Here is a 22114-nt window from a genome sequence, read left to right as displayed (position 1 = left end):
GAAAGCTTTTTTTTGGAACCAGTTTCTTGAACTGCTCCATACTGAGCCTGGAAATAACTTCTTGCAGGAGAAGAAAATCCGTGTGTGGCTCCTGAGACAGAGTGGTGTCCAGAGGATGCCTGCTACTTTTGAAATGTAAGGACTTGAGGCATCTTTGCCCAAATCCTGCTTTTGCTTTTACAGCTGGAACTCCAAGCTCAGCATTGGTGCCTGGTCAGAGGAGAGGCTGGAAATTGGGTCCTGGAGGCAGCACTGGCCAAGCACTGCAAAGTGCCTTGGACACACACTGCAGACTTGCCTTTCTCATCTGGGTTTGGAAAGGGTCCAACTCCCCAAAGAAACAATAAAAGTGAGGTCAGTCCAGCTGATAACTGATTGCAGCTCAGAATTAATGCCCACAGTGACTGATAACAAGTGCCCAAATGAGGTTTGATCAGCCCAAACTGCAGACATTTAAAGCCTGAAATAGACACTTAATTCTCAGGCTGGGTTTCTACATGATTCCCAAACTTCAGACTCATTCTCTCATAGCACTCCTTGTCTCTCCTTTGCACTGGTGCCAGAAGGGCCAACTTCAGCATTTGAAGCTTCACCTGCCATTTTAGCAGTGATATTTTTCTCTTGAACATTATGGAGACTGAGTATTTTGATAGGTGGACGTTGCTGAAGATAGAAGCATTAATTAACCTATTTTAGCTGCTCACTATCAAGAGGATGCATATATGCACATATTGAAGAATTAATTGTATTAAAATGTTGAAAATAATGTAAATGTTTTGATTGACAGTATTTAGTACAGTGGCTGAAGGTGCTATGAAAAGAATATCTGAAATAAAAACTTGCTGTGTTGCTTTAAATCAATCACTTAAAGACTGTAGAGTTCATCTTTGCAACACCCACTCGTTTGCCCTGGAGAGCCTGGTAGGGGCTCTGAGCCCTTACTTCCACAGGGAGGCATTTAACAAATCAATGAGAATTGGCCTCCATCCTTCAGGAAGGGCCTCAGTCCCTCCTGATTCACACCACAGCTTGGACAGCCTGATGGGTGAGACCCTCATCACCCTTCCACGTCCTCCTGGTCTCTGGGTTGTCTCATCTCAGCAGGGAGGGCTCCCCTCATCAAGTGCTGCGAAGGAGCCATGATCAGGATCATTTGGTTTAAAAATGAGACGAGAATGGGTGAACTGTGCTGTCAGAGTGATGCTGAAGGATGACAGCAGTGTGCAGAAGGGAACTGCAGCCCTGTACATGGCATCACCAAGGAAATCCATCCCCAAGCAATGCACAGGCTGATGGCTGGAAACTGAGGGGACGTGACGGATTTGCACAACTCCCTCGATAGAAAAAACATTTAATTTAAGAAAGATTACATTGTCACAATCGCCCCTGACAAGAATGCCTGTCTAGCAAGGCCTTGAGCCTACATTTTGGGCTAGAAGTGTCCCTTAGCCAAGACCTTAAAAATATTCACAATACAGGCTGTCACCAGCGCTACATTTCCTTGTCACTCTTTAAGTGAGACTGATTTGCCAAGATCAAGACTAAATTCACGATCAGCGGCAAGGGCACCCAACATGGTGGTATGGAATTATAAAACCGCCTTTCCTTCCTAGCCTCCTGGATATGCTAAGGAAAATGCTTTCCCTGCATTCATTGTTGCTTTTTATATCTGCAGCATATCCTCTGTGTAATGATGCAGGACTGCTCAGCTCATCCCACGGCCTCCACACTGCTCCCACAGCAAAGATGATGCTCAGTAAGAAGGAAGCATTTGGCTATTAAATATAAAACCTGTATTAAAAAAAGTATTGATTTTATGGCCAAGTGTCTTGTGCTCTGAGATGAAATGGAAATAGAGGTGGTGGTAGAAGTGGAGACAATTTTTTGATAATTTTTAACACTGAGGGAAGTGGCTGGTTGTTTAGTACAGCTCTAAGGAGGCTGAGGCAGTGCCTGTGCAGACTCCATTTACAGATACAAAGCTCTGTTCAAAGCAAGGAGAGAAAATAAAACCCAAAATCAAGAGGACCAGCTGATTAGAGGGAAGAAGGAATAGGAAAGGACCTTTCCTTTCTCTTCACCTTCCCAAAATCATGCAAGCAGAGGTAAAACTAAAGTCACTAAACAGACAAACTTAAACCATGCATCCAGAAGAACCTGTGAAGTCAAAGGATTAGCTTTTTGAATTTCTAAAAGTGGCTTCCTGGATCTAAGCAGAAGCAGGGAAATTACTGTTGATACAGAAGAAACAGAAGGCTCAGAGCATATCAGACTTTGGGTGGCAACTGATTCTTTCCCAAACCCAGGATGCAGGCCAAAGCTAAAGCTGTAAAGCAAGGGAGCCAGAGAAGAACAATGAACACAAAACCCCAGACAGTGCTCCCAGCTCCTACAGTGACAGATGATGTCTTGAGCATATTAACAAAGCAATAAATCCCAGAGTCATCTGCCACCCTTAGCCTTGAGGATTTTTGCCCAAGGGAAGAAAATACTGGAGTTCCAGTGCCAGCTTACATGTCAGATTCTTTTCCAAAGGTAGCTGTAAGTGGGTCACAGTTTACTGGTAGACTGTGAGATATAATGCTGAAGTTGCAGAGTTTTCTGTGAAGAAGAATTAGATGGTGACATTTTAGTACTGATGTACTGGGTTTCACTAAGCACAGCACTGTGGAGATGACTGTGGGTAATGAAGAAAACTTTCTTCTAAGTCACTTTAGAGATGTTTATAAGCTTCAGTGCTTTGAAAGTCACAACACTTACTCCAAGCTTTCACATTCTGTGCTGTGAGCTCACTCACACAGATGGCATGGAAAAGTTTATGATAGTACATCAAAAGAAAAACACTAATTTAAAAGGCTTCCCATTAAAGAAAAGGGAAACAATGACAAAAACAAGATTCAGAGTCAATTTTTAGATTAGTCATAAGAAGAAGAAAAATTCCACAACTTCATAGTAACTGTCTACTTACAGAAAAAAAAGGCTCAAAGTTAAACTAATAGAAAACCAGAATGAATGAGATTTGAGGTTGAAATACCAGGAAACTGTTGCTGACCATCATTCAAATACTGTGTTGCATCAGCCTGCGGGGGTGTTCCACACAGACATAAATGAAGAATTCTTCTCACATCACTTTTCTAACCAATACAATTACTATTTAGTCACAGATAAGCCTGGATGTTGCTCAGAATGATCTTCTACTGTTTTGCAGTTGTGATTTAGGTCTGAAAACTTTTCAGGAATCAACAAACAGAAAGAGCTAAATTTGGATAATAATACCAAATTTATCACCACAGAGGAAATATGATTGAGACTCACCTGTAAATCTACAAGAGATTTTCACCCTTCACTCCTGAATTACAGCTATTGCCTCATCTAAAGCCCTGCATTATTCATACATTATCTTTGCAGTGATCTGACAAAGCTGACTAAAAACCTAAAAAACTTCTAATCAACCTGTATTTCACCATCAATGAGCAAATCTATATCAAATACCCCTGGGTTCACAGCACTACCTTCACAGTAGTGCACTGGGCACTTCTGGAGTCTCAGTTCATGGCTCCAACCAATGGCCTTTGTGCCCCAAAAATCCTGACTGCCTTTCCTGCTAATTGCACAGAGCTAATTGCAAAATGGCAACAGAACATCTCCTGTTACTATATTTTTTGATGCTGTGAGCTCTTAGCCACATGAAAGCTGTTTACTGCAGATTGTATTCAGGTATTCTTAATCCTAACCTCTTCCTGCAGCCATCATTTTATATATTATTCATTTTACCAATCTAATATTTATCAAATATTTCATTGTATTTGACAGCAAAAGCTATCCCTGTGTATGACCATATGAGCTTACAACATTCTTGGTCCATAAACGCCCCTGAATTAATCTTTACCTGCCTTATTTCCTATTTTCATTTCCCAAGGAACAGCTTCTTTTTATTTTTATAGACACTATATGGTCCAAAGAAACAGCTAAGTGAAAACATAACAGTTAACTGCCCTCAGCCTGCAGCCCATATCTTTTGGCATCACCAGGAACACTTAGAGCTGCAAGACTAGATTCAGGAGCTCCTAAAAGGAAAATTACTGCTGCAAAGAAAGTACACAAACATCTCTGAAGATTGAAGCGTCCCTACCTGACCCCTTTGTTAAGCACCAGCATCTACAGCTTTAGCAAAACCACTGATATCCCACCAAAACCAAACAGAATCTGCACACCAAAACCCAAAAGGTTGCTGTGCCTTCCCTTGTGGATGGGTGCAGGGTCCCACTCCAGCTCTGATGCACAGATGAAGTGGGAATTCCAGGGTCTGGCAAGAGCAACAGGTTAAAATCTGCTGGATCAGTCCCACTGACAACTCCCACCAGGTCAAAACACTGAACCTGCTCTGGCTGAAGGTGTAAGGGCTGACACACCCCTGGCACCACGCAGGGTGGTGCCTCCTGCAGGAGCCCAAGCCTTCACTCTGAGTCCTGTTTCCCCCATTTCAGATCTGGCTGGTGACATTCTTGGCCTCCCAGTGCCATCATCTGGGAGAGCTGCCTCACAGAAGGCAAAATGTGTGTCAAAATGCAAGTCTGAGTGCCTGCAGGTGATGTCACTCAGTCTGGAAATATGGCATCAGGCCTATCAGATAAGTGTTCAAACTAAATACAACAGGATTTAGAACACGCTTTTAGATTTAAGGAGAAGTGTAGTCTTTAAATTACTGCTCTAGAATTTACTGGCTTAAAAAGAAAGACCTTAAGGCATCCCATCAAAGAGTTATATAACTCAAAAGGGTTTTCCTTGCTCAGTGTTGCTTGTGCAAGATAGATTTAAGTAATAAAACATGCTTCTGGCACTAACCCTTCTATATGGGCTTTATGATGACAGATTTCAGATTTGAAAATAGAGGTCTCCATACAGGCTAGCATTCCTCTTCTATTCCCTCACAGAAACTTTGACTGGTCATTTTCTACTCTTTATTTATTGTTTTGAACTGGAAAACTTTTGCTACCAACTCCAGCAGGAATTGGTCATGATGTGGATCAGATGGTCCCAGGTTTGGTGCCCAGCTCAAACCAGACCATACCCCAGCCTGATGCAGCAGAGCAGCTGAAAGAGCCTCTCATTTCAGTCACCCTGCAATTTAAATTGGCTACAACTGCTCTGTAAGTATCTGCAAACTTCACACAGTTTGTTGCAGCAATCACCCCCCTGGGTGGCAGATGCCTCTGACATGTCTCTTGAGATTGTTAAAAACAGAGACTTTAGAATTGGAATTTCTAGCAAGCAGCTTTTCATTGGCATGAAAGGCAAGAGAGTCCAGAAAATACTAGAAATTCTGAAGTTATGAGGAAAAAAGTCCATTAACGAGTTGAAGACTTTGTCTATAGGAGGCTTTTAAAATTTTATCTAATCTAATTGGTATTTAATAAAACAGGTTTTTTCAAACAGTGCATCCACAGTCCCCAGTAAGAACCCCTGTGAATGAAATTAATCATTTTGTACTTTCTCCAGATTTCAATTTTGCATCTTTAGATATTCTGCTTGAAATGTTTAGATAGTCTGGTGTTGCTTTTGCCTGGTAATGATGTCATTTCCACAGATAATTAATCCCATTGATGAATTGGATTTGTTACTTTTAGAGAGGCAGCTAAAAGAAGTAGTAACAATTTGTGCCAGTTTTATTTGTGAATTTTCATTTACAAGTCTGTTAGAGTTAGGTCAAAATCAAAAAGTGGCCCACAAAACACATGAACTGGCTGTTGGTCATGATCTGTGTCAAGAAGTCTTGCAAGTTATTTATGCACTGAATCTTACCCAAAAGGTGAAGCACAGTACACATATCAAAACATCACCACAGATTTGAGGACACCATTGGTTTGAGAAGCTAAATAAGTGATTATGCACTTATTTGAGGTTTGAAATATGCTGGGACACAAACAATTTTAACTTTTCCTCTTAATATTATATTTATTTCACTGGTGGGGCGTCTCACTCCCATGTGCTGCTGTTGGCTATAAAAATAAAAAGATCTCCTCCAACCTCGGATATCCTCTCACAGCAAATCGCCGGGCACCTGCACCTGCCCAAATTCAAGGTGCTGAGCAGTGCCCCAGCCTCCAAAGGGAGCTGTAATATGAGGGGAGAGCACCCATGCTCCAGGGGGGGCTGCTTCAAGGATGTCATTTTGTTTAGATCTGCTACTGGATGTCCAGCTATGGGCTTCAAGTCTTCAAATTTGATCTCTACCTTAAGCTTGATGGAGAGAGAGCTACTCCAGCACACTTACAGCCAAAACAGGTTTTTTACAGACATCATGCTGTGTCATTCTAAGCCAGGGAGGTGTGAGAAAGATGTGCTTTATCACATGTGGGAGAAGGACAGCTACTGACTTACTAAAAATAGCCAGATTCCACCTCTCCAGTCACCTGGGACTAACCTAACACTTCAGTTAGCCTGTGTACAAAAGTGAAAAAAGAAACCCCAAAAGATTCACCTAAAACCAAATAATACATGGTGGCAGACAAGATGCATTACATGGTGTGATTACATGTCTGCATGAAAAGGAATTCTCTGTCTCAACATAAATTATTAAGACTGCAGGCAAATTTTCAAGAACCATGTGGTGCACAGCTGCAAACAGACATGCAAGAATAGGACAAAAAAATTCCCCTGCTGATTGAGCCCCATTAGCAGTTTCAGCTCACCCCCAAGAGCTCAGGCAGGGGTGGATATAATTTGCAGGAGAGACAATCCAGCAGCGAGAATCTGTGTGCTGCTGCCATGTACTGCCCCAGGACATGAGAACTATTTGCAGAGGTCCTGCAGGGTTAACTCTGCCAGGCTGGGCAGAAACCCAGATTAGAGATGCATCCTGCGAGGGTTTGCTGTCTTTTCTAACCTACACAGGAATTGGAAGAGACAGCTTGAATAACTTTGCCATCTCCCCTCTGAAAGCCTCTGCTATTCTATTAATATTGTCTTACATTTTACAGCTCATTCTCATCAGGCAATGCAGATGAACACAGGGCTGTGGCTACGTCACTCACTGAAGAAAGCCACCCCCATCCCCACTCAACTGCTGAACTTTCCAAAGGCTCCTTACCCTGCCTGTGCTACCTAAAGAAATCTTTCTTTAAAAGATGTTTTGGTCCTTTCTTTCCAGCATCTCAGTAATTTTTAAAAAGTTGGGGTTTTTTTATCAGGCAGTGCAGGTTACCATAACTCTTTTGATATATCTGCTCTATCCAGCTGCAGAAATTCATACTGAGATCTCACAACCAGCACTGCGGAAACCTGAACTTGGAAACTTCCATCTCTCCTTTATTTCCCTACCTTTTCATCAAGATCTCCTGCAAGAAAAAGTGAGTGCAGCCAGCTAGACCCAAAATGACCCACTTCACATTCTTTTCTCAGTTTGAAAAGGTAACAACAATGAAGGCATAACTCCCATTAATAGGAAGATATCTGCCACTCTCAAATACATGTAACAAAACATACACTTTTTTCTCCTAGGAAAAATTATAAAAGTATATTTGCAGCAGAAACTGCTTATACTAAGATTACCTTATAGCAAACTGGAAGGATCACATTAAGGATTACATACTTATTTCTATCTGTAACATATTAAAATGGGAAAATAAGAGTATAGATCATTGGAGAACAATCCAGAGCATGTGGAAACAAAAATTAAAAAGTATGACTACATGTATTTTAAATTCTCTTATCTGCTCTCCTCTAATATCCTGGATGAAGGCAATGCAACGAATTGAGCTCTCTTTTTCTGTTTTGTGTAGTATTACCTCTGGGAGGTAAACTGTCAGTGAATCAAAAAATTCCACTTGTATCATCTAATTGCCAGTGACTGGGCACAGGCCCAGCTTGTTCAAGGTTTTCTGCAAACAGTGAAATGGAATCCAATTTTGCTATGGATTCATAGAAATGAATCCTGATGTCTTTCCCTTCCACTACAATATTCTCAGCATTTTTTTTCTCTCCTTCCCACAGATTGTCTCCTAAGACCACCAGTCCAAAACCACCTTTGGCATCCTCTGTAATGCTCCCAATCAAAACTCCCTCCTGCCTTTACTTTCCTTGGAAGGAGTAAACATTTTAAAGCAGAGTCTGCCCCACCTCCACCACTCACTCTAACAAAACCCCAACAAACCAAACCAAACAAACCCCACTCCACCCCCAACCTCCCCAGACCCACTCCCTATCTCCTCAGGAAGAACTGTCAACATGCAAGTTATCACTGGGCAGGCTCTCAGCTGATTTCCAGCCCAGGGTACAAATATTTTGAGGGTGAAGAGATATTTCTCTCTGAATTTTGCCTTAGATTCAGTGAAAGTTCAGAATACTGATTTTGATGAAAACTCTGGGAGCTCAGACTGACATTACACTATAAAATGCTTTCACTGGAAAATATGCACATCATTCTACTTGCAACAACTATCACATTATCTCCTCAATATTATGTGTATAATATCAATGTGATCTCTTTCTAACACCAACTGAACATATATAATATGATAGAATTACTTTGTGCACAGCTATTTAAAACCCACTTTAGTTGTGGATTTACACTGCACAGATTTTTTCAGCTATGAGAAATGTGTTCAGTTAAGCACTTCATGCCACACTGACAAATCACTGAGTAATGTCAACCCCAAGAAGTGTTTTCTAGTCCTGTTATACTACAGGGGCACATTATTTGAGCATAATGTAGAATATGAAGAAGATAATAATGAGATTTATGTGTGTAATGGAAACTATGTGCATTGCACCTCCCACACACTGTTTAAGAATTATGCCCCACAAAATAATTTAAAATAACTCATATTCTACACACTGTGAACATCTCATCTGAAAACTACTCCTCTGCCTGCTCTATTATACAGGGACAACAGGCAGCTTACAAAGAACAAGTCTTAGGACTTCAGTCCCTTTGAGTTTCTAGTCTTTTCTTTTGAACACTAAAAATGCAAACCAGCTGTATCACTCAAATAATCTAATTTTCCAAACCACCTGCATTAACATAATGGCTGAAGCCAATTACAAATGCCTTAAGGCTTCTAGCCTGAGAAGCATAACCTGACAGGTCAAATTTTATTGTTTGCTCCATCCATCATTACTGACACAGTAACTCCAAGTACACAAGTCACAGTCAACTCACTGCTGCTTCTTTCTCCCTGTGCTCCTGCTGCAATTTTAATGTAGAGGGTTATTAATAAGGACATGGTTTTCTGTCACTCAGTGCTGGCTCCTTCCACACATGTGGAAAGAAAAAGCCACAAGTTCTGCTTTTATTTTAACAACATCTGGTGCTCCCTCCTTTGGGGTAATGTGCCCAAGCAAGTCATTGGTGATATGTTCGTCCACAAATATTTTTTAGAAATCTAATAAAATGTTGTAATGAGAATTAAAAATACAGCACCCCTCAGCCAAAAAAAGAAAAAACAAAAAATATCAGCCACAAAAAAACAAACACCAGGAAAAACCATAAACTTTTGGAAAATCTAGAGAACTGATGTTAGAAACAAGATATTCATTTACTGTGAAAATACAGCTGACAGGCCTACATCTTCCAGCCTAAAACAGGCACATAACTCCATTTTTCAAGATGCTAATAAGATTCAGTCTTATTTAATTCAGTAAGACTTCAGCACATATATTTAAACACATTCCCTAGAAAAACATTGTTTTTCTGGGTTTTTTTTTTGAATACTGAGCAGCCAGCAGCAGGATTGTTGCATATTCAGACTTCTAATTATTGGCAGCACTTACCTGGGTGCCTAAATAAAAAGATTGTCCTCAACACTGCAGAAGTTCATAAACAGGAAGGGGAAAAATCAGTGACATTCTAAACATGATTTCATCCTTCTGAATAAAGCACATGTGAGGAAATCAGAAAAGCATGGGGGCCAAGCTCTCTGCAAGAAACTGCCCTTCTTCAGCATTAACCTTTGCTATGTAAATAAAGTGAATGTGTCATTTTGAAAGAAACAAAAACCCCACAAAACACCAAAACCAGAAGGGAACATAAATCTATATTAAAATTATTTTAGTATGATAGAAATTGCCATAACAAAATCCCAAAATATTGTTTGTGGATATCTTGGCCAAGATATTTTAGACATGTATGACTCAGCCCCACACACATCTTCCCAGTCCATTCCTCTTTTTTTTTTTTAGTGTTTTTGTAACAACTGACATGAAATATGAGGAGATGCATTATCATGCAGCAGGTGTAATTAGGTTCTAGATACACCTAGTGGGTAAACATGAATGTAATCTATTTAAGGAAGATACATTTAAATGAACAATGTCAATGAAGTACAGTCAATTTAAATGAACACAATAAAAAATTGCATAAAACTGCCAAAAGACTAGACTTCTTTTAAAAATTATTTAGGGTTCATTGTGCTGAGTGAGCACTGGTGAAACTCAAGACACCCAGGCCAAAATCCTGCACTTCTGCAGCACTAAAAGAGGAGCATGCTCAGTTGCTTTAGAGAGCTCTGAGTATTTTCAGAGCCATTTGGGAAAATGGGCTCGTACAGAATTTAGGGGGGTTGGATGTGAGAGAAGCAGCCTTGTGCTTCTGAAGCTTCATCTCTCCCTGTCCCTCCCTGATGGGGGCTGTGGGCTGGAAACCTGAAGGTTGTTTTATTCTGTACAGGTTCTCATATTGCCTTTCTCAGCATGGTATTTATACATCACTACTGCAGCTGTATATTGAGAAGGATTTTTTTAGAGAGTTTAGAGCAGTTTTTTCTCTATAGTCAAGTTACCAAAATAATACAAAGGAAGAATTACCACTTGCAGCAACCCACCTAACATAGATATTTAATCATAATCTCCTCCATAGTCTTTAGGCTTGACCTGATAATTAAAACATTCAACTCTGACAAACCTTAATATGGCAAAATAACAGAATCAGGAATTAAAGAGAAAATATGGATTTAGAAATTGGCACAATATGTTAATCACAAAGAACCCAGTCTGTGCAAGGCTAAATTGTTGTGGACTGAGAAATGTTAGAATATGGAAAAACAAACTAAAAATATCTTTTCCCTGCTAGGCAAGGTTAGAGAAAGGAGATAAACATCAGCATACCCCAATTAAATCAGCTTGCTTAACTCATAGTTGCTAAAACTTGGATACACAACTTTGGATAAATTTTGGGTTCTGTTAGGGCCTTTTTGCTAACCGACCTCAGCACAAATTAAAGCAGTGAAAATGCTAAGTAATCTCTCTTAAAAAATATTATAGCAAGGAAAAACAAAACCAGGTTGTGATCCATTTTAATCTGTTCCCAGAATGCCTCCAATGTTTCTCTGTCCTGTCTTTATGCAGGAGCAAAGAGATCACCAGGCTTCGGCAGCACCAAAGCAACTCCCATCTCCTTCCAACACTGACCAGTGGCTTTAACAGAGCTTTAAGCAGCCAGTTTCCAACAAAAAGAATCTGTATCTTCTTTGTAAGAGGTTTATTCAAGGGATTAAAAATGCCTTTGTTGTTTTTCCTTTCTTCATTTTATGCCGTCTTTACTCCCACCCCCCCAAGTCTGTGTTTGCACAATCTGTGTTTTCATGAAGACTTTTCCTCCAAAGACTAAGGGGATAGCAACAAGCAGTCTCTGAAAGAACATCATGTCCTGGGCTACAGCAATTTCTCATTAATTCACAGAATCTCAAACCAGGCAATATGACAGAGCAGCCCTTACTCTGTAAAAATTGCCCAGAGCTCTCTGCTTTCCCCCTCTATCTGTTGAGTCACTGCAGAAGCCTCTATTTTGGCTGTTCTCACAATGCATATTATGTCAGGTAAAAATCCTTGCAAACATGTATATATTCATGGGCTTTAGCTGGGGAGCTGTCACAGAAGCAGCTGCAGTGCACAGATGAGTGGTTATGCGGGGCTATTTTTTTCCTGGTTAGGATGTAAAATTGGTAGAGCATTGTTTGGGGTTTTGAATTTACTGTCTGACACCACTGAAAAGTAAAAGCTTCTTCACTTCAACACAGAACTAAATGGGATTTGAAAGGAAACTCAGGAATTTGCAGAACTGAATGATTATGTGAGCAGAGTTAAAAAATGGTATTTCCCAGCTCCCTCAGAATTTAACAAAGGTTACCCCAATCAGGCGAAAGCACAGATCTTTGTCCTGGATTGTTAATTTGTGGCCAAGACACCCTTAAGAGGCATCACTGGCAAGATGGTAGGAGGCAGAAAGCCATTTTTTAAGCATTTTAATTGACCAAAAAAGAAATGCCATTCTTCAAGCATATGCAAAAATGCCCTTTACACTTAACTATCTTAAGACACTGACATGAATTACAAGGTACAGAAGAATACAGATCTACCTTATTCCAAATTTTGTGCTCATTTCTAGAGACCATGCAGAGAAAAACACCATATAAACAACAGGATGTCTTTAGGATACACAGCACTTGATCAAAAACCATTGCTCACCTCATACTTCAAGCCAAGTAAACTGTGCAGCCCTGGATGCACAGCACAGAACTCTGCCTGTTTTGCCTTCTGAGAGACAAAATTTATTATTTAGGAGTTGATTATGCAATAACAGCTTCACACAGCTTTTGGATTACACAACTCCAGTCTCACTGGTACAGAGCACAGGCTGAGGGAACATCTGCCTCGTGGGAATGCAGAAGCCAGATGTGCCAGAGTCAAAGGAGGGGATATACAAAGGTACTCAACATCAGGCCAGCTCTAGTTCTCCCACAGTCCTCTGGAGTTTCCCAGAGGTTATTTGGGAAAATAAAATCAGTAGTGCTGAAAGCCTCATGTCAGATGTATTGCTGCAGTTAGGAAGCCCCCTGCAACACATGGAGTCAAATAACACATGGAGTCAAATATCCCTATTATCAAATAGGGACAATGTTGAAAATCTGCTGCTAGAATAAGGAAGTAGTTAAAATGCTGCAAAATCTTTTTCCTGTAGAAAGTTCATTTACAATAGTCATATCTCATAAAATCTATCAATTTTCACAAAGAGGTATATGAAAGAATAATTTATTCTTGTACCTCCCACCAACAATCTTTAAAATGTATGCAGGGAGCAGATGCATAAGGATGACTTGATTTTCTTGCCCATGGAATTCTTTAATCATATCCTATTATGTCTTACTTTTCTTTCCCTCACCTCTTCTCTTATTTCTTTAATTCCTCCTTACAAAACCAGACCAAAGCTAAAAGTTATCAGAGAATTTAACCTAGCTCTTGTCTGTGTGGGCACACAAGAAGTGTTAACACTTGCTGAGTCTTTGAGTATCTTCTCTTCCATCAGAAGAGGCCAAGCCATCCCTCAGACAAATGACAGAGAGGAAAGGCTGTGCCAAACCATAGCTGAGGAGCAGCACCCCAGGGCTCAAGGACAGGTAGTCCAGCCAATAGTTTGATTATGGAAAACCAAACCACGTTGCACTGAATACTCAACAGTTAGACACTTTAACAAGTCTTTACTAATTGTTTCTGCACACAGACCCCTCCTAATTAAACATAGGAGCCTTCACTTTCCACACATTTAACTAATAGTGTCTCATTATTTTGGTCATTATTTTCTTCTTCTTTTTCAAGATTGTTGGAAATTTTTTTTCTTGCACATCCCTTAATATCAAATTTATTACCTAATGTTATGACAACAGGACATGATTTTTACATTTTCAAACAGAAAGAGACATGATAATGGACTTAATTAGTTCACAGTGATTTAATTAAAATTTGCAGAACAACAATGTACCTAATTAGAAACATAATAATTATGCCAATGTACCTTTCCATCTTTGAAGGGACCATTAGTCATTGAGGTGGTATGTTTTGTAATTTAAGATGATCCTAATTTTCATTTTCTGACTAGTTAAGTACAGTCATCGTCATGTTCAGGTAATTGCTTTATTAACAAGCTTAATTAAAGTTCCTGTAAAACTGACATCTTCAAAGTTATTCTTCTTAATGTGTTGCTCACAAAAACATTAACTAATTACATCGAGCTCTTTACAGGGCTTACGTACCTCATAAGCTTCATTCATTACTACTTTCAAGAGCTTTGAAAAATCTGCCTGTAATAATCTATGGAAGTGCTTTGTATTGTCACAATATTAAATAGAGCTGTTATACCCAGGAAACTTCTTTGTACAAAGTTATTATGTGAGAGACGGTGTACATTTTAAAATACCTGCATTTCAAGCAGTAAGTAGAAAAAAAAATCAGTGAAATCTTTGATAAACCTAAGCCTCTTAGAGTTCAAAGCTCACAGGAAACTATGATAATTTATAAAGAAATACAAGCAAATTCTGCAAGTTCAAAACCCACTAATTTATCAGTTGCTGAAAACAGGGTACAGGGACTGAGTACATACAGACCACATCTGTGCTCAAATTTTGTCATGCAGAAGTGCTAAATTATTGGTGTAACTGAAGAATCCCATTGCTTGGAAGAATTAGTTTGTCATCTGGAAAACAAAACTAGAACAATGAAAAACCCCACCACACACTACAGCCCAACAAGGGGGCTTATCAATATCCACTTTAGCCCTTATGTGTAGCAGATTAAATAATCCAGGTCAAGTTTTCAATATTTCAGAAAAAGAACCAGAAAGGTTCAATGCCTAAATAGTGGTGAGAACTTTTAAGCAGTACGACTCCCAAACATGTAGCTGAATCAACTTCAGAGCCATCAAAGTTCTCATTACCTTATGTCTCCTATAGTTTAGGTGACACTTAAATCATTGTAGCACAAGATGTGAGCATTTTTATAACTTTTAGCATTTTACCGTTTGTCTTTGTGCTGGAAATCAACACCAATGAATATTTTCCAATGGAAGATTAAAAAACCAAAAGATTCCTTTGACTAGCCCTCAGTAAGGGCTCCCAAGTTGTGGGGCTGAAGGGTTCCATGTCTTTGGTGGAACTCAACAAGGCTGAGTTAAAAATTCCTGAACTTCTGTCTACATCAACCAGTAAGATCAAAAATTGAGCTTTACTTTATCTTTTGGGTTCTTTTGGTGTTTTTTTTTTTTTTTTTTCCCTATAACCCTTGCATTATTGATTTGGTTGACTTTCTCCAATTTTGTCAAGAAATTCTTGCCTCTAGGTCTACTACATTTCCTGGGAAATAGCTGAAATTATTCCAGGATCAAATGGCTAAATGAAAGCCTGTATATTTAGTACGTGTGCATTTTCTTAATGTGAAGTACTGGGCATTTTTTGACACCCAAGTTTCATCTGCACTTGATCACCCATACTTGTGTTGTGTCTTTTTCTTTTCATTAATTTTTTCCCTCAGATAACAGCTCAAAGTACAGAAGGGCCAGCCCATATCCAACCACTGCTGCTGTAGGATGGCAGCCCCAGGTCACCACTGAAACTTTGATGCTGCTCTGCCAGGCCAGGAGCCCAAAGCCCTTCTGCCACCTGAGCTGTGCCTGCAGGAGAGGCCAGACCCCCCTGCAGCCAGGATGGGCCAGCTGCTGCTGCTGTCCATCAGGGGAAACTGGGGATCCCTCAGAGCCAGGAGAATCCCAAAACTGAATTTTGGGGGAAATGGGGGAATCTGGGACCTGGGAGAATCCCAGAATTGAATTTTGGGGGAAATTGGGAACACTGGGACCTGGGAGAATACCAAAATTGAATTTTGGGGGAATTTGGGTCTGCCTGTGCCACCTGGCTGCCAGCAGCAGGGGAAGCCCAAAATACACTTTCAGAAGATTTTTCCCCCCAAAACTTAGTGGTCTCTCTCCATTTTTTGTTTACAAGCTCAGCAGGAATCTGCCCATTTGCCAGCTCGTCACTCACTGCCTGTTCAGAGGTGCAGAGCCAGGACCAGCAAACACATCCCTGCACAAAGCCCTGCCCACACTCCAGTCCCCCTGGGGCATTCTCACAGGCAATACTAGAACATGGCAGCACTGCAGGGCCAGAAATAACTCCTGCTAACAGCACTGGCATATGAAAGAAAATTACTGAGAAAACTTTGATTTTAGTGACTTGAAGGCAAGGAAAAGGGATCACATTGTCTGGTGAATTCTAACAGTGAGTTTGAGGGAGGCTGTATGTTTTTTTTTGTAAAAGATACCAGACACTCATGATCATTCCTGATCATAAAAATGTTATTTTTTAGGACACTAACAGATACTATTTTATTTTAATGCCCTCCATAAAGTATTTTCAGCTCATTAACCAAAATCTGTCTTCTAAGAAAAAAAAAATTGAATTTTGCTAGATCAGGAGCAATTGATAGTAAAACATACAATAAATAAAGATGAAACAAAGTTGTTTCAGAATAAATCTTTAAAAAATCTCCTTTGGAAAAAACCACAAAACCCAAACAGGCTACTCCTGGGAGGTGTCTCTGACAGTCAAACATGTCAGCACCAGGAAATGTTTCATGTCTTCATTGTAGCTGTCAGGCTTATATCATAATGACAATAGCTTAGTGAATTTGTAACACTGGCAGTATGTCTGATGAAAACCAGTTGGATCTTATGGTGAGAAACAGAGAAGGCCAAAATCCCATTTGGAGCTAACAGAGAAGCAGGTAAGAAGCACAGAAATGAGTGCATAGCATGACAGAACATGAAATGAAATCTATTTACTACAGAACATCTCATGGACTCAAGAATTCAGACAGAAAAAGTTGTTTTTAAAATGAGCCCACCTTAACCATAAATGCCAAAGCCACATTACTGCAATACACACTCCTTGAGATTGTTAAAGAGTAACTTGTTTAACAGGCAACATGTGGCCATTTTTCCTGCAGTCTGTGTGCACAGATGAGAGTTTCTGCTCTCATTTGCTCCTTCTGGCCATGCAAATCCTTCAGCCAGAACAGGAGAGAAGCTGAAATTACCAAGGCATGGCAGCATTTTAATATTTGTTTCTATTCTCCAGTGGAGAATTCAAGATGCCCAGCTGAGAAAATAATGTAGCCGTCACAACACAGCAGAGAATTTTTTTTCCTGACAGCTTTATTTTCCTGTTTGTTTGTTGGTTTGTTTTGTTTTGTTGTTTTTTTTTTTTTTTTTTGTGAAGGCTATTTTTGGATTTTAAAAGGTAGTTTTACTAGCTGTTAAACATTACTTTGCATGCATGAATTTAAGAGAACCTTAAGGGTATTCCCTAAAACATGCTTTCCAGTGCCTGAAGTGCTGTTTTTGGGACATGTGTCCAAGGCATGGAAGGCTTTATTTGCTAATGGGAGATCTGGAATGCTGAATGGCTGTGAAGACATTTTCTTTTATTGAGTCAAGCCCTAAGGTGATCGTATTTTCAGTATAACAATGAGTCAATTTATCCCCACTGGGTTATGGGAATTTTTTTATGGTACCATATATGCTGCATCTGGCACACAAGCCTATTAAAGCCACAGGCTAAATGAATTGTAATATGTTACCCATGCAGTCTAGGAAAAAAGAGACAATTAAAAATAAATCTATCACTGAAGAATGATTCTGCTAACTTATTTTATTATTTGGAGACCAAGTCTTAAAAAAAACCCACAAAAAACTATCCCCAAATCCTCTTGTCTAAACAAGCCAATCTCATCAAATGATACTTCTTTTTCAGTTGCATCATCAATATGATAGGACAAAAAAATTGTTCTACTTCATTAAGAGAATAGGCTATTTAGAGAAACACAAATCAGGAAAGTCACAAGACTGCAATTTGGCATTCTGATTTGTTGTTTGTCAAATATGGAAAAGCCTACATTTATCAGCACTTTTTACATGAAAAAGCATTCCTAGATTAACAAAGAGTGCAATTTAATACAGCCTAACAGCAAGAGGCCTGTCACCTTCACCCCACATCCCAGCTGAGTGCTGCTGCAGGAGCTGGGGCTGCAGGCAGAGCTCACCTGGCTGCTGTGGGTGTGTGCTGGGGGTGTGAATGGGGGTGTGTCAGCTCACTTGGCTGCTTCAGGTGTGTCTGTGGGTGTGTTGGGGTGTGCTCGGGGTGTGTCAGCTCACCTGGCTGCTGTAGGTGTGTCTGTGGGTGTGTTTGGGGTGTGTCAGCTCACCTGGCTGCTGTAGGTGTGTCTGGGGGTGTGTTTGGGGTGTGTCAGCTCACCTGGCTGCTGTAGGTGTGCCTGGGGGTGTGTTTGGGGTGTGTCAGCTCACCTGGCTGCTGTAGGTGTGTCCGTCGGAGCCGCAGACCGCGCTGGGATGGGCTCCAGGGCAGGGCTTGCACTTTGCCATGTTGGCTGCTCCAGCCCAGTGCTTCTGGGCCAAGTTGCCTTTCTTTTGTCGAAGGCTGTAAAATAAGACACAGCATGGTTTTTGAGAAGTTTGTATAAAACAGAAGAATTAGAGCTTCTCTAGATTTTCAGTACAGCATTAATTTAGAATCATTTCATTTGGAAAAGACCTTTAAGATCGAGTCCAACCATTAACCCAGTGCTGCCAAGTATACTAAACCATGATTTAAAGCAAATAAATTAAATACAGCTCCTAACAATGCTTTTAATATGGCATATTACAGCAGGCAATCTAAAAATCATAAATTGGTAGGCAGCCCTAGATTTACAACACTTGGTGGTTTCATTTAGATTTATAACTACAAATGATTTCACTTCAGAATATAGCATTTCTTGAGCTACACAGCATTTCTGGTGATGCAGGCAACATTACATCAGGATGGATTTAGAGACATTTTCACCAGGCCTTCTCAGAGCTGCTAAACTAGTGCTAAGATAGCAATGATTTTAAAAGAAAATCCTTCAAAAAACATTGCAATTTATAACTGTGCTTATAACAATATCACTTATAACAGAATCACTAAATGCTTTTGTCACTGTAGGGGCAGGAGCCCTTTTGACACACCAGTGTACTGAACTATCAGCTGAGGTTCTCAGATCAATCACAGTCCCCCGAGGAATGCCATAAAGTCACAGAGAGCATCTCCTAATCCACCAATGTGTGCCCCTGGGGAGTGACTGCAGTTGTGTTCAAGTTATAGAATACTCGATTATTGCATTAAAAATGTCTATGAAGAAAGACATCTGCTCCAAAAACTTATTGCAAAACGTGCCATTGATTCTGATTAATGGCACATTTTCCTGTCATAATGAACTACTTGACTGATAGGACATTAAGTAATTATCACCAGCCTAATGTTGCAAGCTGATTAAAAGTTTGCTTTAGAAACCCCAATCCAGTGTTACAATGCAGATTCATTTTGGTCATGTGTGCTTGTCTTTCACTTGAAAGCATTTACATGGGAAGGCAAAGCATTGCAGCAGCTTTGCTGGGGACTGGTAAGAAAAATAACTGCCATCTGTTCTTGTACCACAGGAAGAAAAAAGATATGATATAACAGTTCAGCTAGAAATGCATTTCAATGTGCTGCTGAATGACTTTATCACAGTTTTAGAAAAATATATACAGATATTTTTTAAAGCAATTTCACTACAGCTTGCAATTTGCTACACAATACCAACTCTGATGTAATGACATATTCAGCTGCTAAATGATATAAATTCTATTCTTTCATCTCAGTCCTAATTTCACTCAAGTCTAACCTTTGCCAGAGATGAATAGTGCTATAAAGAAGATTGGGTCCACAAAAGGAATCCAATCATGATATAATAAACTATGAAAATAGAAGCCAAGTATTTAAGACTAAATTCCCTTGTTATTTTGAAGAAGTCTCCTTAATGCTGAGAGCAGCACTCCCTGTTTCAGATGCATTCTGCCTACAAAGGTACAATACACCAGGTGCTAAATGCTGTGCATGGGTGGTTACTGGCTCTGAACCCCCTAAAGCAGCTCTGTGGATCTCATCTCTTATGCTGAGGCTGTACAAACTGTGTATTCAAGTTTTCCACAGTAACTGATTTCTCTGCAGCCCCCCCAACTATGCTTTGTTATCAAAATGTAATGATTATCTTATTTTCTTCAGCTCTTTGGATTACAGGCATTACTTTTGGGTTTTTTTCAGCTTGACAGGAAAATTTCCTCATTTACTTTACTTACAGCCCGACACTTCTGGAAATGCACAAACTCAGAGTCAAAAATACATTTGAATGTTGTACTGTAGATACTGATGGGCAGACTCTGGAGACAAATATGAAAGGACCTGTGCTTTTCTCTGGAGACTGCAGAAGGTCATAGCTTAAAGCAGACTTTTCATTTACCTTAACTTTCACAATTTCAAAAGACAGATCCTTTGCTACACATACAATTGTTAAGAAGAACATTTTAGGATTAGTTATAGAAAAACAGCCAAGAAATGCTAAACTTGAAGTGTGTGATTTAGTGCCATCATCATCAAAGCCATCAGCCACGAAGCATGGAGGATGGAGAGGAGTGACTGAACTAACGAGCACCTCATCAAAATTAAAATACATTGCAGTTCTTAGCTATACTGATGCCTAAAATATCACAGGATCTGAGTGGCAAGTATAAACACATTGTACAGCATTTGTGGACCACACTACATCATGCATTCTACACTACAACATTAAAAGAGAAGTCCACTCAGGACAGGCTGCTTGTCCATCTCTGCACAGCCTTACACCCCCTTGCTCTCAATTTATTTAATCCTTCTTTGATCCCTTCAAGATTCATATTGCAAAGCCAATTCCTATTGGAAAATTCCTCTGAAGCTGATGATGTTTTTCATTCTCCCATCATCACTTAAAAAAAAAAAAAAAAAGAAAGAAGTAATTAAATTTGATTATTCCGAGGCATTCCAGCAGCTCATCGAGCCTGGTGGCCCTTTCCATCACTTTTCAGAGAGTATAAAGAACATGCACAGCCTTAGGCCTGAGCTCTGCTCTCAGAGCAGCTGCCTGGATGACAACACCAAGCCTGGCATGTCCCCTCAGCTGGGGACCACAGCGGGTTCACCTGAGCCCCATTTATGTGTTCTGCCTGCAGACAATGAAGGAAACATTTACTTTATTCGTTTTCAGGATCTTCTTTTGATAATAAAAAGAAGTTTATTCTCTGAAAGAGTGATGCTTAATAACAAGAATTTACAGGGGAGTAGGTCCCAAAGCATTTTACTAATATGAAACAAAAACAAAACAATTTTAGTAGCACTTCATATATTATGTGTAATGAGGCAGGGAATGCTGCAAGGAATCTGAAGCTCCCTCCTTCCTGCAGGTGCATGGAACTGGTAGCACAGCAGCCATTTTTGTTGCAAGAAACAGTCTGCCTTTCAAAAATTAATATATTCTTTTCAAGCTGCAAGTTTTTCCAAAACAGTAGTGCAAGGTGCCACTGTATTTGAAGCAAGTCAAAAGTAATTTTTGTCAGCTCAGCCAAATGAGCAACAGCTGAAAGTTTTAACTGGATACCCCGGTTCCCCACCAAAACCACAGCTGAGCACCTCTCTTGTAAAAGGAACATATATTTTCCAAAAACAAACATGTACTTTTCTGCAGTCATATATTTGAGAGGCTGGATAGAACTTTTGGAAGCTTTTCAATCCTATAACTCCTAACAACACATCAAACATACAAACAAACAAATTAAAACCTAGACAAGAACACTGGCTGCCGTAAGCAGCCAGCCAGCAAATCCCCTCTCAATGGAAGTGCACATTCACACACTCTGGGAATGCTCTGCTATGCTAATTATCTTGGTTTAGAATGAATGTGTCAGGAGCAAGCCAGACCAAAGCAAATTGGACTTTTGTTTTATTTTTTTACAACCAACTTTAATCCTGCTTTAAGACTCAGAGTTGAAAGGATCTACGACTATTTTCACTACTCCAGAAGCTGAACACATGAATGTTTTGGTCAAGTATTAAGACTTTTAGGCAAACCCTGCCTGCTTTTGCTTTGCAGACTGGTGAACCACTGCACCAAAAGGCAGAAGAATTATGGAGCTGGTAAGTTTTACAGCATTCAGCCTCTTGGTATTTTAAAACATAAAGAAATGTCAGTGGTTTAAAGCATTCCCAGTTACACAGGGAGAGTGCACAGTGACTGAAGTTCATTACTCTTTACACAGACGCACTGCTCACCACACACTGTGACAATCCAGGGAGCTGCCATCTGTTTGGCTTGCACAGGAGCAGGGACAGTGCCTGAGGCTTTGCAGATGCCACCAGCCAGATGCCAGCAGGGTCCAGGGCAGCTCGGGGCAGGCAGAGCC

General features: G+C 40.0%; 1 protein-coding gene across 1 annotated transcript in view; it reads right to left on the bottom strand.

The window, feature by feature from the left end:
• The window catches only part of SPOCK1 (SPARC (osteonectin), cwcv and kazal like domains proteoglycan 1), a 271707-nt gene that overhangs the window by 72149 nt on the left and 177444 nt on the right, over positions 1 to 22114 (bottom strand). Inside the window, exon 5 of the mRNA XM_041482122.1 lies at positions 18128 to 18260. Within this exon, the coding sequence (XP_041338056.1) occupies positions 18128 to 18260 (133 nt within the window). The remainder of the gene's footprint in view (positions 1 to 18127; positions 18261 to 22114) is intronic.

Source organism: Pyrgilauda ruficollis, unplaced genomic scaffold (genome assembly GCF_017590135.1).
Source record: "Pyrgilauda ruficollis isolate IOZ18807 unplaced genomic scaffold, ASM1759013v1 scaffold57, whole genome shotgun sequence".
Taxonomy (NCBI): Eukaryota; Metazoa; Chordata; class Aves; order Passeriformes; family Passeridae; genus Pyrgilauda; species Pyrgilauda ruficollis.
The sequence above is the reverse complement of the archived record's forward strand: the minus strand, read 5'-3'. Positions and strand labels throughout refer to the sequence as shown.